Here is a 14,598-nt window from a genome sequence, read left to right on the forward strand (position 1 = left end):
GGGGGAACCACCTTGGCCTTCATACACACAGAACAAATTCTATCTGAAGGTATAGACATGTTAGGCAGACTTAGGCAGGCTATTAATGCAATAAAACCGTTTTTAAGCAAAACCGTTACTGTCTCTTTAAATAATAAAAGAGTACACTTTATTTCTGAATGTTTGAAAAACTATGAAGGAAATATCCGATCTTTACAAAATTTGCACCCTAGCGTCTTAATGCTTTGAAAGTATTGTACACCAATTTTTAAGTCTTTAACCCCTTAAATGAGCAAACCGGAGCTAATTGTTCAAATTATCAGTTTAACCCACTACAGTCCCTGCCACAGCATTTGCTGCGGCTTTACCTTTCCTTGGGGGTTATTCACCACAGCAATAAGCCTTCTAGAAATCGTTTTTATGGCCACAGGACCTTCTCACATGAAGCTGCATGCACTGCTTCCAGAAGTAACTGCGCAATTAAGGCGCGAAAATGAGGCCTCCTCCCACTGCATACCAGAGTGAAGGGGCCTTCCTGACTAGATTAGATGCCTAAATAGCTGCCAGGCGTAATAAAAACGTTCCCAAAAGTGTTTTTAAGACCAAAAGTCATATAAATACCATAAAAATCAATCGATTTAGCCCACAATAGTGTCAACCAGTATATAGCCCTTTATAAGCCTTCATTCTGTTATGAGTCTAAGAAAATGGCTTACCGATCCCATAAGGGAAAATGACTTCTAGCATTACTATGTCTTGTTAGATAAGAGACTAGTCATACCTGGAGCAGAAAAGTCTGCAAACTGTTCCCCCCAACTGAAGTTCTCTGGTTTCAACAGTCCTGCGTGGGAACAGCAATGGATTTTAGTTACTGTTGCTAAAATCATACTCCTCTTTAAACAGAACTCTTCATCACTTTCTGTTGTAGAGTAAATAGTACAAACCGGCACTATTTTAAAATAACAAACTCTTGATAGAAGAAATAAAAACTACAACTAACACCACATACTCTTTACCATCCCCGTGGAGATGCTACTTGTTCAGAGCGCCAAAGAGAATGACTGGGGGGCGGAGCCAGAGGGGGGGGGCTATATGGACAGCTTTGCTGTGTGCTCTCTTTGCCATTTCCTGTAAGGGAAGAGAATATCCCACAAGTAAGGATGAAGCCGTGGACCGGACACACCAATGTAGGAGAAATAGTATAGGCTATAAAAATATCCACTTCATCATTCAATTCATTATAGCAAGCACATTAAATGAATGACATTTAATGTAATGGTTACATCTGGAAATAATTTCAGAAGGGGATTATGTACATTAAAGCAAACAGAAGATTGCATTTTATAAGTGGCTACCTGTCTCCTTTAAGCAGATAAAAAAAAAAAATTCAGAAGATTTAAATAAAGACTTCTGTAGAAAAGCTCAGGGTTTTCACTGAAAATAGACTGCGTTTACAATGCTGGTGGGAAACTTTTTTTGGCATATCGATAACTATTGGCTTTTTGTTATCTGTCGGCTCTGCAGCTTGATAATGTATAAATAAAGAGAGAAGCGCTCAACCTGGGAACGAACAATAGCATAATAGCTTGTTCTATGGCTAGTTACCACCCTAGAAGCAGCCTCTTTTTGCTCAACATGTGCCTTTTACAGAGAAAAATTTTCCTGTAGCATATCAGTCTGATCCTGACTTCACAGTAAAGTCCAGCACCAGAATACCAGGCAATCCCTCTCTGAACGAGAGAAACGGCAAAACCCCAGACGTATGTTTCAGCCTAGAGTGGGCCTCGTCAGTGAGGTGCAGCCATATCCCTCTAGGCACACTGAGCAACAGGTCGACGTCTGGATTCCTGCATCACACTTAGGGAGACTTCCCTAAGAGTCATAATTTGCATAAATAAAGAGAGAAGCGCTCAACCTGGGAATCAACAATAGCATAATAGCTTGTTCTATGGCTAGTTACCACCCTAGAAGCAGCCTCTTTTTGCTCAATATGTGCCTTTCACAGAGAAGAACTTTCCTCTAGCATATCAGTCTGATCCTGACTTCACAGTACAGTCCAGCACCAAAATACTTGATAAGCACGGAAAGCTTGATAATGTAGCCCTCTGTCTCTTCACAATATGAAACACATACTGAAAAGTTGACATAACTAAGGGCACACACTTGTATGTCCTCTCTTTAGGAGCAACATGATCATTCTTTAAAAACATATTGGAAAAAGGTCAACATAATTGAAAGAAAATAAACTATATATGGCGCAAAACAACTGAATTTATAAAATCTTCATATGAAAATGGAAAGCTTCCATTTGGGGAGAGGACCAACTATAATTACTGCATTCAATTTATGTTTGTGTGTAAATATGGTTTCACTCTTAGAAGAGGCAAGATCAACTACAGATTCTAATGTTTTGATGACCATTTTAAATGTAATATACATTAAGTAACCTGAAGTGGGAGATCCCAGCTAAAACATACTTATCTTCAACAAAAGGAAAAGATTGCTCACTTTATATGGAATGAAGGATGGATCACACATGTAAACTAAATGTATTTCATAAAGGTAAGCACATCCTGTCCTATACAGGTTCCTGCACATAGAAAATGCCAAATGATTATATGGCTCCTTGAAAAGAAGATGGAGGAAACAAAATGCCCTCGTTCTAAAAATGAAAAGCTCAAAAAGTTGCTTTTATAACAGTAGAAGACAGAAAAATAGTCATCTAGAAGAAGAGAAAAAAGTTAACTTCACACCTTATTTTTCAACAGGACTTTCAATTTACAGTCTTCAGAAAACCTTGTGAGTGTCTATCAAAAGTTCTAAATCCAAAAACAATTTTTGCTGACATGTATTTCCAGCAACAGTGCTGAAACATAAGAGGCATTTGACAACCACGGAGGTGCATTTCATTGAGTTAGTAAATTGTTTTCTCACAGACAAGGTCATATAATAGTGTTTTTATTGATTTATATACTAAACACTATGAAGTAATTCAATGAAAAAGCTCTCTGCGAGGCCGTTTTGCTCTTGACAATGTTTTAGGATTCGTAGCGTGAACAGTTTAAGAACTTGGTTGAGCTTACTCTGCAAAATTGTCATAAAAATGCAGTAATTGAACAGCTACATGTGGAAAAAAAAAAAATTAGACATTAACCCATTTTTATTTTGCACTTCAAAAAGGGACATTATCTTGGTAGCCTTTGTTAAAGAAGTAGCAATGCACTAATGGGAGCTAGCTGAATACATTGGGTGAGCCAATGATAAGATGAATATATTATAAAGGTAATAAGGCAAATACATGACTGGAACCATTTTATCAGGAAATGTGTTGCAGACCCTAAGGTTTGATTGGAAACAACTCTGAGTAAGCTGTTATTTATACAGGTAGAACAGAAGTACCAGAGGAATAGCTGTTTAACAAGACAGATAGACCGTAAGAAGCCGGTTGTCGTGACATAGCATCATTTCCGGTTTCTTCTAGCTGTGACATTGCGGTAGGTCTGCAGACAGCGAGGTGCTGTTCTTTTATTACATGCTACAGCTAACATGTCGGATGAAATTTAGAGAAAGATCAAAAACTTCAAAACTGCAGGTACATTCCCAGGCAAAATCTGAGTGGCACATGCCCATCTGAATTGGACTCATCTGGTCGATACAGAAGAAACCTTGATGCTTGAATGTTGTTGATAAGGATATTGTCCATTTTAAACTATTTGCATCTGTTGTTCGCTCAATAGAAAGCTTCTAGTAAATTTGATTTATGTGTCAATAAAAGGTCTGAAAAATAGACCAAAAAAATAATAACAAAGCTGGTTGTCACAACATAAGGGGGTTTCAATACAGTAAGCCAGAATAGAGTTCCAGGGGTCTTTCACCAGGATATAAGTCCATGAACTGAGGTACAGATTAAGCAGGAGACAGAAGTCATAGAACTTGCTAGGGTCAAAAACAGAAGGGCAACCTGGGGAACAAGATTGCTAGGATTTCCAAACAAATACAAGCACTGAACTGGTGTAGGCAGTGACCTTTTAACTCCTCCCATTCAGTCTTAGCGCCCAGGAAACAGCTGGAACACTTCCAATGCAAAATATACAAATAGCGTTAATCTTTGAGCACCCCCTCTACAAGTATCCTCACATGGAAGGCCACTGGCGCACGTTGAGCTGCTAGCCATGCTAGACCAAAGTTTCTTTAGCGCTGTCCCGGACTCCTGCAAGAACAGCCTTCCTAAGAATAGCATGCCCACAGTCTGCCACACCACTGCTACAGGTAGGAAAAGCAACTCACATATATAATAAGAATCATAACTTAAATAGCACATTTTTTCCTCGGTTGGACTCAAAGCAGGCAAAAATCACCAGCTAGCTCCCAGTAGTGTTTTGCTGCACCAGAGCCTTAATAGGTTTGTTCAACAAAGGATATCAAGAGAACAAAGCATTTAATAGAAATAAATTGGACAGATGTTTAAAACTGCATGCTTTATTTTAATCAAAAAATATTTTGGGTTTCATGTACCTTTATGAAGCTTTAAACATTACAGTACACCTGTTTTTAAAGGTGAGATAGACAACTTGTTAGACAAGTTAAAGCTTGGGATCTTTATACATTAAACTTTATGGTTTTAAGGTGAGGCTACTGTCTGCTTCATGTATGAATAACTTAAAAGGGACACTGCACCCAAAATTTTTATTTCTCCAACATAGGTGTGTCCGGTCCACGGCGTCATCCTTACTTGTGGGATATTCTCTTCCCCAACAGGAAATGGCAAAGAGCCCAGCAAAGCTGGTCACATGATCCCTCCTAGGCTCCGCCTACCCCAGTCATTCTCTTTGCCGTTGTACAGGCAACATCTCCACGGAGATGGCTTAGAGTTTTTTAGTGTTTAACTGTAGTTTTTATTATTCAATCAAGAGTTTGTTATTTTAAAATAGTGCTGGTATGTACTATTTACTCTGAAACAGAAAAGAGATGAAGATTTCTGTTTGTATGAGGAAAATGATTTTAGCAACCGTTACTAAAATCCATGGCTGTTCCACACAGGACTGTTGAGAGGAATTAACTTCAGTTGGGGGAACAGTGAGCAGTCTTTTGCTGCTTGAGGTATGACACATTCTAACAAGACGATGTAATGCTGGAAGCTGTCATTTTCCCTATGGGATCCGGTAAGCCATTTTTATTCACACAGTAAATAAGGGCTTTACAAGGGCTTATTAAGACTGTAGACATTTTCTGGGCTAAATCGATCATATTTACACATATTTAGCCTTGAGGAATCATTTAATCTGGGTATTTTTTGTAAAAGAATATCGGCAGGCACTGTTTTAGACACTTTATTCTATTGGGGCTTTCCCTAATCATAGTCAGAGCCTCATTTTCGCGCCGGTATGGCGCACTTGTTTTTGAGAACAGCATGACATGCAGCTGCATGTGTGTGGAGCTCTGATACATAGAAAAGTCTTTCTGAAGGCATTATTTGGTATCGTATTCCCCTTTGGGCTTGGTTGGGTCTCAGCAAAGCAGATTCCAGGGACTGTAAAGGGGTTAAATATAAAAACGGCTCCGGTTCCGTTATTTTAAGGGTTAAAGCTTCCAAATTTGGTGTGCAATACTTTTAAGGCTTTAAGACACTGTGGTGAAATTTTGGTGAATTTTGAACAATTCCTTCATACTTTTTCGCAATTGCAGTAATAAAGTGTGTTCAGTTTAAAATTTAAAGTGACAGTAACGGTTTTATTTTAAAACGTTTTTTGTGCTTTGTTATCAAGTTTATGCCTGTTTAACATGTCTGAACTACCAGATAGATTGTGTTCTGACTGTGGGGAAGCCAAGGTTCCTTCTCATTTAAATAGATGTGATTTATGTCATAATAAATTTAGTAAAAATGATGCCCAAGATGATTCCTCAAGTGAGGGGAGTAAGCATGGTACTGCATCATCCCCTCCTTCGTCTACACCAGTTTTGCCCATACAGGAGGCCCCTAGTACATCTAGCGCGCCAATACTCCTTACTATGCAACAATTAACGGCTGTAATGGATAATTCTATCAAAAACATTTTAGCCAATATGCCCACTTATCAGCGAAAGCGCGACTGCTCTGTTTTAGAAAATACTGAAGAGCATGAGGCCGCTGATGATATTGTTTCTGAAGGGCCCCTACACCAGTCTGAGGGGGCCAGGGAGGTTTTGTCTGAGGGAGAAATTTCAGATTCAGGAAAAATTTCTCAACAAGCTGAACCTGATGTGATTACTTTTAAATTTAAGTTGGAACATCTCCGCGCTCTGCTTAAGGAGGTGTTATCCAATTTGGATGATTGTGATTATCTGGTCATTCCAGAAACACTATGTAAAATGGACAAGTTCCTAGAGGCCCCGGGGCCCCCCGAAGCTTTTCCTATACTCAAGCGGGTGGCGTACATTGTTAATAAAGAATGGGACAGGCCCGGTGTACCTTTCGTACCTCCCCCCATATTTAAAAAATTGTTTCCTATAGTCGACCCCAGAAAGGACTTATGGCAGACAGTCCCCAAGGTCGAGGGGGCGGTTTCTACTCTAAACAAGCGCACCACTATACCCATAGAAGATAGTTGTGCTTTCCAAGATCCTATGGATAAAAAATTAGAAGGTTTGCTAAAAAAGATGTTTGTTCAGCAAGGTTACCTTCTACAACCAATTGCATGCATTGTCCCTGTCACTACAGCCGCGTGTTTCTGGTGCGATGAGCTAGAAAAGGCGATTATTAGTAATTCTTCTTCTTATGAGGAGATTATGGACAGAATTCGTGCTCTTAAATTGGCTAATTCTTTCACACTAGACGCCACCTTGCAATTGGCTAGGTTAGCGGCGAAAAATTCTGGGTTTGCTATTGTGGCGCGCAGAGCGCTTTGGTTAAAATCTTGGTCAGCGGATGCGTCTTCCAAGAACAAATTGTTTGACATTCCTTTCAAGGGGAAAACACTGTTTGGCCCTGACTTGAAAGAGTTTATCTCTGATATCACTGGGGGCAAGGGCCACGCCCTTCCTCAGAATAGGTCTTTCAAGGCCAAAAATAAACCTAATTTTCGTCCCTTTCGCAGAAACGGACCAGCCCCAAGTGCTACGTCCTCTAAGCAGGAGGGTAATACTTCTCAAGCCAATCCAGCCTGGAGACCAAGGCAAGGCTGGAACAAAGGAAAGCAGGCCAAGAAACCTGCCACTGCTCCCAAGACAGCATGAGATGCGGGCCCCCGATCCGGGACCGGATTTGGTGGGGGGCAGACTCTCTCTCTTCACTCAGGCTTGGGCAAGAGATGTTCTGGATCCTTGGGCGCTAGAAATAGTCTTCCAAGGTTATCTTCTGGAAGTGATTCATCCTGTTCCATTAAAAGAACGAGGGATGGGGTTCTACTCCAATCTGTTCGTAGTTCCCAAAAAAGAGGGAACGTTCAGACCAATCTTAGATCTCAAGATCCTAAACAAGTTTCTCAAGGTTCCATCGTCCAAAATGGAAACCATTCGAACAATCCTTCCATCCAGAAAGGTCAATTCTTGACCACGGTGGATTTAAAGGATGCGTATCTACATATTCCTGTCCACAAGGAACATCATCGGTTCCTAAGGTTCGCATTCCTGGACAAGCATTACCAGTTCGTGGCGCTTCCTTTCGGATTAGCCACTGTTCCAAGGATTTTCACAAAGGTACTAGGGTCCCTTCTGGCGGTGCTAAGACCAAGGGGCATTGCTGTAGTACCTTACTTGGACGACATTCTGATTCAAGCGTCGTCCCTTCCTCAAGCAAAGGCTCACACGGACATAGTCCTGGCCTTTCTCAGATCTCACGGATGGTAAGTGAACGTGGAAAAGAGTTCTCTATCTCCGTCGACAAGAGTTCCCTTCTTGGGAACAATAATAGACTCCTTAGAAATGAGGATTTTTCTGACAGAGACCAGAAAAACAAAACTTCTAAACTCTTGTCGGATACTTCCTTCCGTTCCTCTTCCTTCCATAGCACAGTGCATGGAAGTGATAGGTTTGATGGTAGCGGCAATGGACATAGTTCCTTTTGCGCGCATTCATCTAAGACCATTTCAATTGTGTATGCTCAGTCAGTGGAATGGGGACTATACAGACTTGTCTCCGAAGATACAAGTAAATCAGAGGACCAGAGACTCACTCCGTTGGTGGCTGTCCCTGGACAACCTGTCGCTAGGGGTGACCTCCCGCAGACCAGAGTGGGTCATTGTCACGACCGACGCCAGTCTGATGGGCTGGGGCGCGGTCTGGGGATCCCTGAAAGCTCAGGGTCTTTGGTCTCGGGAAGAATCTCTTCTACCGATAAATATTCTGGAACTGAGAGCGATATTCAATGCTCTCAAGGCTTGGCCTCAGCTAGCGAGGGCCAAGTTCATACGGTTTCAATCAGACAACATGACGACTGTTGCGTACATCAACCATCAGGGGGGAACAAGGAGTTCCCTGGCGATGGAAGAAGTGACCAAAATCATTCAATGGGCGGAGACTCGCTCCTGCCGCCTGTCTGCAATCCACATCCCAGGAGTGGAAACTTGGGAAGCGGATTTTCTGATTCGTCAGACATTGCATCCGGGGGTGTGGGAACTCCATCCGGAAATCTTTGCCCAAATCACTCAACTGTGGGGCATTCCAGACATGGATCTGATGGCCTCTCGTCAGAACTTCAAGGTTCCTTGCTACGGGTCCAGATCCAGGGATCCCAAGGCGACTCTAGTAGATGCACTAGTAGCACCTTGGACCTTCAACCTAGCTTATGTATTCCCGCCGTTTCCTCTCATCCCCAGGCTGGTAGCCAGGATCAATCAGGAGAGGGCGTAGGTGATCTTGATAGCTCCTGCGTAACCACGCAGGACTTGGTAGGCAGATCTGGTGAATATGTCATCGGCTTCACCATGGAAGCTACCTTTGAGACGAGACCTTCTTGTTCAAGGTCCGTTCGAACATCCGAATCTGGTCCTACTCCAGCTGACTGCTTGGAGATTGAACGCTTGATCTTATCAAAGCGAGGGTTCTCAGATTCTGTTATTGATACTCTTGTTCAGGCCAGAAAGCCTGTAACTAGAAAAATTTACCACAAAATATGGAAAAAATATATCTGTTGGTGTGAATCTAAAGGATTCCCTTGGGACAAGGTAAAGATTCCTAGGATTCTATCATTTCTTCAAGAAGGATTGGAGAAAGGATTATCTGCAAGTTCCTTGAAGGGACAGATTTCTGCCTTGTCTGTGTTACTTCACAAAGAGCTGGCAGCTGTGCCAGATGTTCAAGCCTTTGTTCAGGCTCTGGTTAGAATCAAGCCTGTTTACAAACCTTTGACTCCTCCTTGGAGTCTCAACTTAGTTCTTTCAGTTCTTCAGGGGGTTCCGTTTGAACCCTTACATTCCGTTGATATTAAGTTATTATCTTGGAAAGTTTTGTTTTTGGCTGCAATTTCTTCCGCTAGAAGAGTTTCAGAATTATCTGCTCTGCAGTGTTCTCCTCCTTATCTGGTGTTCCATGCAGATAAGGTGGTTTTACGTACTAAACCTGGTTTTCTTCCAAAAGTTGTTTCTAACAAAAACATTAACCAGGAGATAGTCGTGCCTTCTTTGGGTCCGAAACCAGTTTCGAAGAAGGAACGTTTGTTGCACAATTTGGATGTTGTTCGCGCTCTAAAATTCTATTTAGATGCTACAAAGGATTTTAGACAAACATCTTCCTTGTTTGTTGTTTATTCTGGTAACAGGAGAGGTCAAAAAGCAACTTCTACCTCTCTCTCTTTTTGGATTAAAAGCATCATCAGATTGGCTTACGAGACTGCCGGACGGCAGCCTCCTGAAAGAATCACAGCTCATTCCACTAGGGCTGTGGCTTCCACATGGGCCTTCAAGAACGAGGCTTCTGTTGATCAGATATGTAGGGCAGCGACTTGGTCTTCACTGCACACTTTTACCAAATTTTACAAGTTTGATACTTTTGCTTCTTCTGAGGCTATTTTTTGGGAGAAAGGTTTTGCAAGCCGTGGTGCCTTCCATTTAGGTGACCTGATTTGCTCCCTCCCTTCATCCGTGTCCTAAAGCTTTGGTATTGGTTCCCACAAGTAAGGATGACGCCGTGGACCGGACACACCTATGTTGGAGAAAACAGAATTTATTTTTACCTGATAAATTACTTTATCCAACGGTGTGTCCGGTCCACGGCCCGCCCTGGTTTTTTAATCAGGTCTGATGATTTATTTTCTTTAACTACAGTCACCACGGTATCATATGGTTTCTCCTATGCAAATATTCCTCCTTAACGTCGGTCGAATGACTGGGGTAGGCGGAGCCTAGGAGGGATCATGTGACCAGCTTTGCTGGGCTCTTTGCCATTTCCTGTTGGGGAAGAGAATATCCCACAAGTAAGGATGACGCCGTGGACCGGACACACCGTTGGAGAAAGTAATTTATCAGGTAAACATAAATTCTGTTTTTGTAATTCAGAAAGAGCATGCAATTTTAAGCAACTTTCTAATTTACTCCTATTATCAATTTTTCTTCGTTCTCTTGCTATCATTATTTGAAAAAGAAGGCATCTAAGCTTTTTTTTGGTTTCAGTACTCCGGACAGCACTTTTTTTTATTGGTGGATGAATTTATCCACCAATCAGCAAGGACAACCCAGGTTGTTCACGAAAAATGGGCCAGCATCTAAACTTACATTCTTGCATTTCAAATAAAGATACCAAGAAGAGAAAGAAGAAAATTTGATAATAGGAGTAAATTAGAAAGTTGCTTAAAATTTCATGCTGAATCTGAATCACAAAAGAAAATTTTTGGGTACAGTGTCCCTTTAAGTTTGTTGGACAGTCATAAAAAAAGAACTGGAGAAAGGAGTAAAGGGACACTGAACCCAATTATTTTCTTTCATGAGTCAGATGGAGCATGCACATTTAAGCAACTTTCTAATTTACTCCTATTATCAATTTTTCTTCATTCTCTTGGTATCTTTATTTGAAAAAGCAGCTTTCGAGTTAGTCCATTTTTGGTTCAGCACCTGGGTAGCACTTGCTGATTGGTGGCTACATTTAGCATGACAGTTATGTTAAAGGCTGATAAAGAAATGTACTTTTCACTAAAGTCAGTTACAAACTTACCTATAGGTTTCTCTGACACATTTTTCAGCAGCTACATAGTCATTTCTGTGAAGATGTACTAACACTTGAGCAATTGCTTTCTTTAAACAAAAGAAAATTAAAAATTCAGAAAGATTTCAGGGAATTTATATATATTTTAGATATTAAACAGTGCACACATACAGAAATATTCCATGCATACCTTCTTTCCTTGCTACTTTAATCATGAACTGCTTATCTTGGCTCGCCCTAGTTAATAACCAGTGACATACTGCTCCCACAACCAAACATTTTAGGCTGTAGAGGTATGAAGAACATCTATTAGTAACCCAAATGTCTGCAGTGCACATTATCTGATCAGATTTCCAGTAAACCAGAAAGAAAGGTAATCCAGCAACAGTCACCAAGCTATTTCCCATCCACTTCTACAATACAGGTTGATGCCTTTTTTCAAATATGCAACTTAATGCTCATTTATGTTTCTCTAATATTAGTTAAACCACTATTTGTATGCAAGGTCAAGAAAGCAGAAGCAAAATGTATTGTAATACTTCCACTTAGGCCAAGAAACCATGGTCCCACTGCTCATATTGCATGTGCTTTCATAACATATGCATCTCTGGCATGTCTTTCCCTAGAAGGCCGCATGACAACATATTTGGAAAGGAAGCACATTATAAAAAAAAAAAAAAAAAAAAAAAAAAAAAGAGAATAAAAAAAGAATACAAATTTTCATCAATTTAACAGTGTTAACTAAATATAAAAAAATTAGATTGTATTATATTACTCTCTATGTGAGGTTTAACAATTTACCATATAATCTAATGAAAAATATATTTTTTTTCTTTCTATTCTTATATATTCAATAAAGTGCAATCCCTTATAAATACATGTTTATCCAAAACAAACCTCCAATAGAAAGTAATAAGCACAGTACACACTGAGAAATTGACTGGGATATTAGCACTTCATAAAAATACGAGATACATGCAAGTATACCACAAGGTATATAAATATACTTCCAATGACCGACAACACTCAAGCCCATACTAGACCCCAAAAATGTGAAGGGTAATGTCTAGACGGGAGAAATATCCGAGATCTAGGTCGTTCTTAAAGTTTCTACAACTATATACAAAGTACAAATATAAAGGCTTCAAGGGACCGGCATTTGCACACTCGCTACACCCCAACCTAAGCAAACACCAAATCCAGAAGGGATAGGAACCCTGTCTGCTCTATACATATAGGGATCTATGACAGACTGCAGCGGTGTCTTGTTACAAAATCAGGTTACACGTAACAAATAACCAGTATACAATAAGACCATGTCAAAGAATTCTTCACATAAAGCAAAGGAAAATTTTGATGATGTAGAAGTGTCCGTTTCCCAGACGCTACACAATTAAAAAAAAAAAGTCATATGTGTATAGATTTAGTAGCGTTACTTCCTCACTTCCTACATCAATAATCATTAATGCTGTTATGTAACAAGAGTTTATACAAAGTTACCAGAAAAGGTTAGATTGTTTTACCTTATAGCAAGTGGGATAATTTTCTATTTCTTTATACATATTCTTTTCCTTCTGGATCGATGCTACTGCCTCATCTAACCTAAAAATAGACCAAAATGTAGATTGTTAATATATTTAAAATACATTCTATAACAATTGTAATGTACATGACTTAAAAAGACGTTAACAAGAGAAAAAAAAAAGAAAACAAGACAAACAATAACCAAAGTACAATTCAAGGTGCTCATTGTAGCAAATAAATATGATGCAACATTAATTATGAAATATAGAAACATCAATTTTGAATGCCTGACGAAGTGACAGTGCCCTGGAAGCTTGCTATTGTATCCACTATTAGCTATTAAAAAGGTATCACCTGCACAATGGTTTTGTTATCTTTTTACAAAGGAATTTTTACTGAGTTTTATGGCACAACGCAGTAACATAAAACTCATAACTAAAGTGCTAAAAAGTACACTAACACCCATAAACTACCTATTAACCCCTAAACCGAGGCCCACCCGCATCACAAACACTAAAATCAATTTTTTAACCCCTAATCTGCTGCTCCGGACATCGCCGCCACTTGAATAAACATATTAAACCCTAAACCGCTGCACTCCGGCCTCACAAACACTAGTTAAATATTAACCCCTAAGCTGCCGCCCCTAACATCGCCGCCACCTACCTACATTTATTAACCCCTAAGCTGCCACCCCCAACATCACCGCCACCTACCTACATTTATTAACCCCTAATCTGCCGCCCCAACGTCGCTGCCACTATACTAAATGTATTAACCCCTAAACCTAAGTCTAACCCTAACCCCAACACCCCCTTAACTTAAATATAATTACAATAAATCTAAACAAAAAAAAATATTACCTAAATAATTCCTATTTAAAACTAAATACTTACCTATAAAATAAACACTAAGCTAGCTACACTATAACTAATAGTTACATTGTAGCTATCTTAGGGTTTATTTTTTATTTTACGGGCAAGTTTGTATTTATTTTAACTAGGTAGAATAGTTACTAATTAGTTAACTAATTAATAACTACCTAGTTAAAATAAATACAAAAGTACTTGTAAAATAGAACCTAACCTAACCCTACAATTAAATAAATTAACTAAATTAAAAACAATTAAATAAATTAAATTAGCTAAAGTACAAAAACAAACAAACACTAAATTACAGAAAACAAACAAATTACAAGATATTTAAACTAATTACACCTAATCTAATAGCCCTATCAAAATAAAAAAAAAACCTAGCCTAAACTAAACTATCAATAGGGCCTTTTGCGAGGCATTGCCCCAAAGAAATCAGCTCTTACCTGTAAAAAAAAAAAAAAAAAAAAAACCCCAACAGTAAAACCCACCACCCACACAACCAACCCCCCAAATAAAATACTATCTAAAAAAATCTAAAGCTCCCCATTTCCCTGAAAAGGGCATTTGGATGGGCATTGCTCTTAAAAAGGGCAGTTAGCTCTTATGCGGCCCAAACCCTAATCTAAAAAATAAAACCCACCCAATACACCCTTAAAAAAACCTAACACTGACCCCCTGAAGATCGACTTACTGTTCTGAAGAACGGACATCCATCCTCAAGGAAGCGGCAGAAGTCTTCATCCAGACAGCATCTTCTATCTTCATCCATCTTCAAGACATCCGACGTGGAGCATCCTCTTCAAACGAAGTCTTCTTACTGAATGACGGTTCCTTTAAGTGACGTCATCCAAGATGGCGTCCCTTAGAATTCTATCAGCCAATCGGAATCTATCAGCCAATCGGAATTAAGGTAGAAAAAAATCCTATTGGCTGATGCAATCAGCCAATAGGATTGAAGTTCAATCCTATTAGCTGATCCAATCAGCCAATAGGATTGATCTCGCATTCTATTGGCTGTTCCAAGACTTAGTTTGAAGAGGATGCTCCGCGTCGGATGTCTTGAAGATGGACCCGCTCCGCGTGAGATGGATGAAGACTTCTGCCTGTC

At 39.8% G+C, this 14,598-nt stretch overlaps 1 protein-coding gene across 1 annotated transcript in view; it reads right to left on the bottom strand.

Moving 5' to 3' along the window:
* NAPG (NSF attachment protein gamma) overlaps positions 1-14,598 on the bottom strand; it is a 97,706-nt gene that overhangs the window by 69,576 nt on the left and 13,532 nt on the right. The window contains exons 9-10 of the mRNA XM_053714913.1: positions 12,615-12,693; positions 11,101-11,180 (exon numbers count right to left, since the gene is read on the bottom strand). Coding sequence (XP_053570888.1) covers positions 11,101-11,180; positions 12,615-12,693 — 159 coding nt within the window. The remainder of the gene's footprint in view (positions 1-11,100; positions 11,181-12,614; positions 12,694-14,598) is intronic.

Source organism: Bombina bombina, chromosome 5 (genome assembly GCF_027579735.1).
Source record: "Bombina bombina isolate aBomBom1 chromosome 5, aBomBom1.pri, whole genome shotgun sequence".
Classification (NCBI taxonomy): Eukaryota; Metazoa; Chordata; class Amphibia; order Anura; family Bombinatoridae; genus Bombina; species Bombina bombina.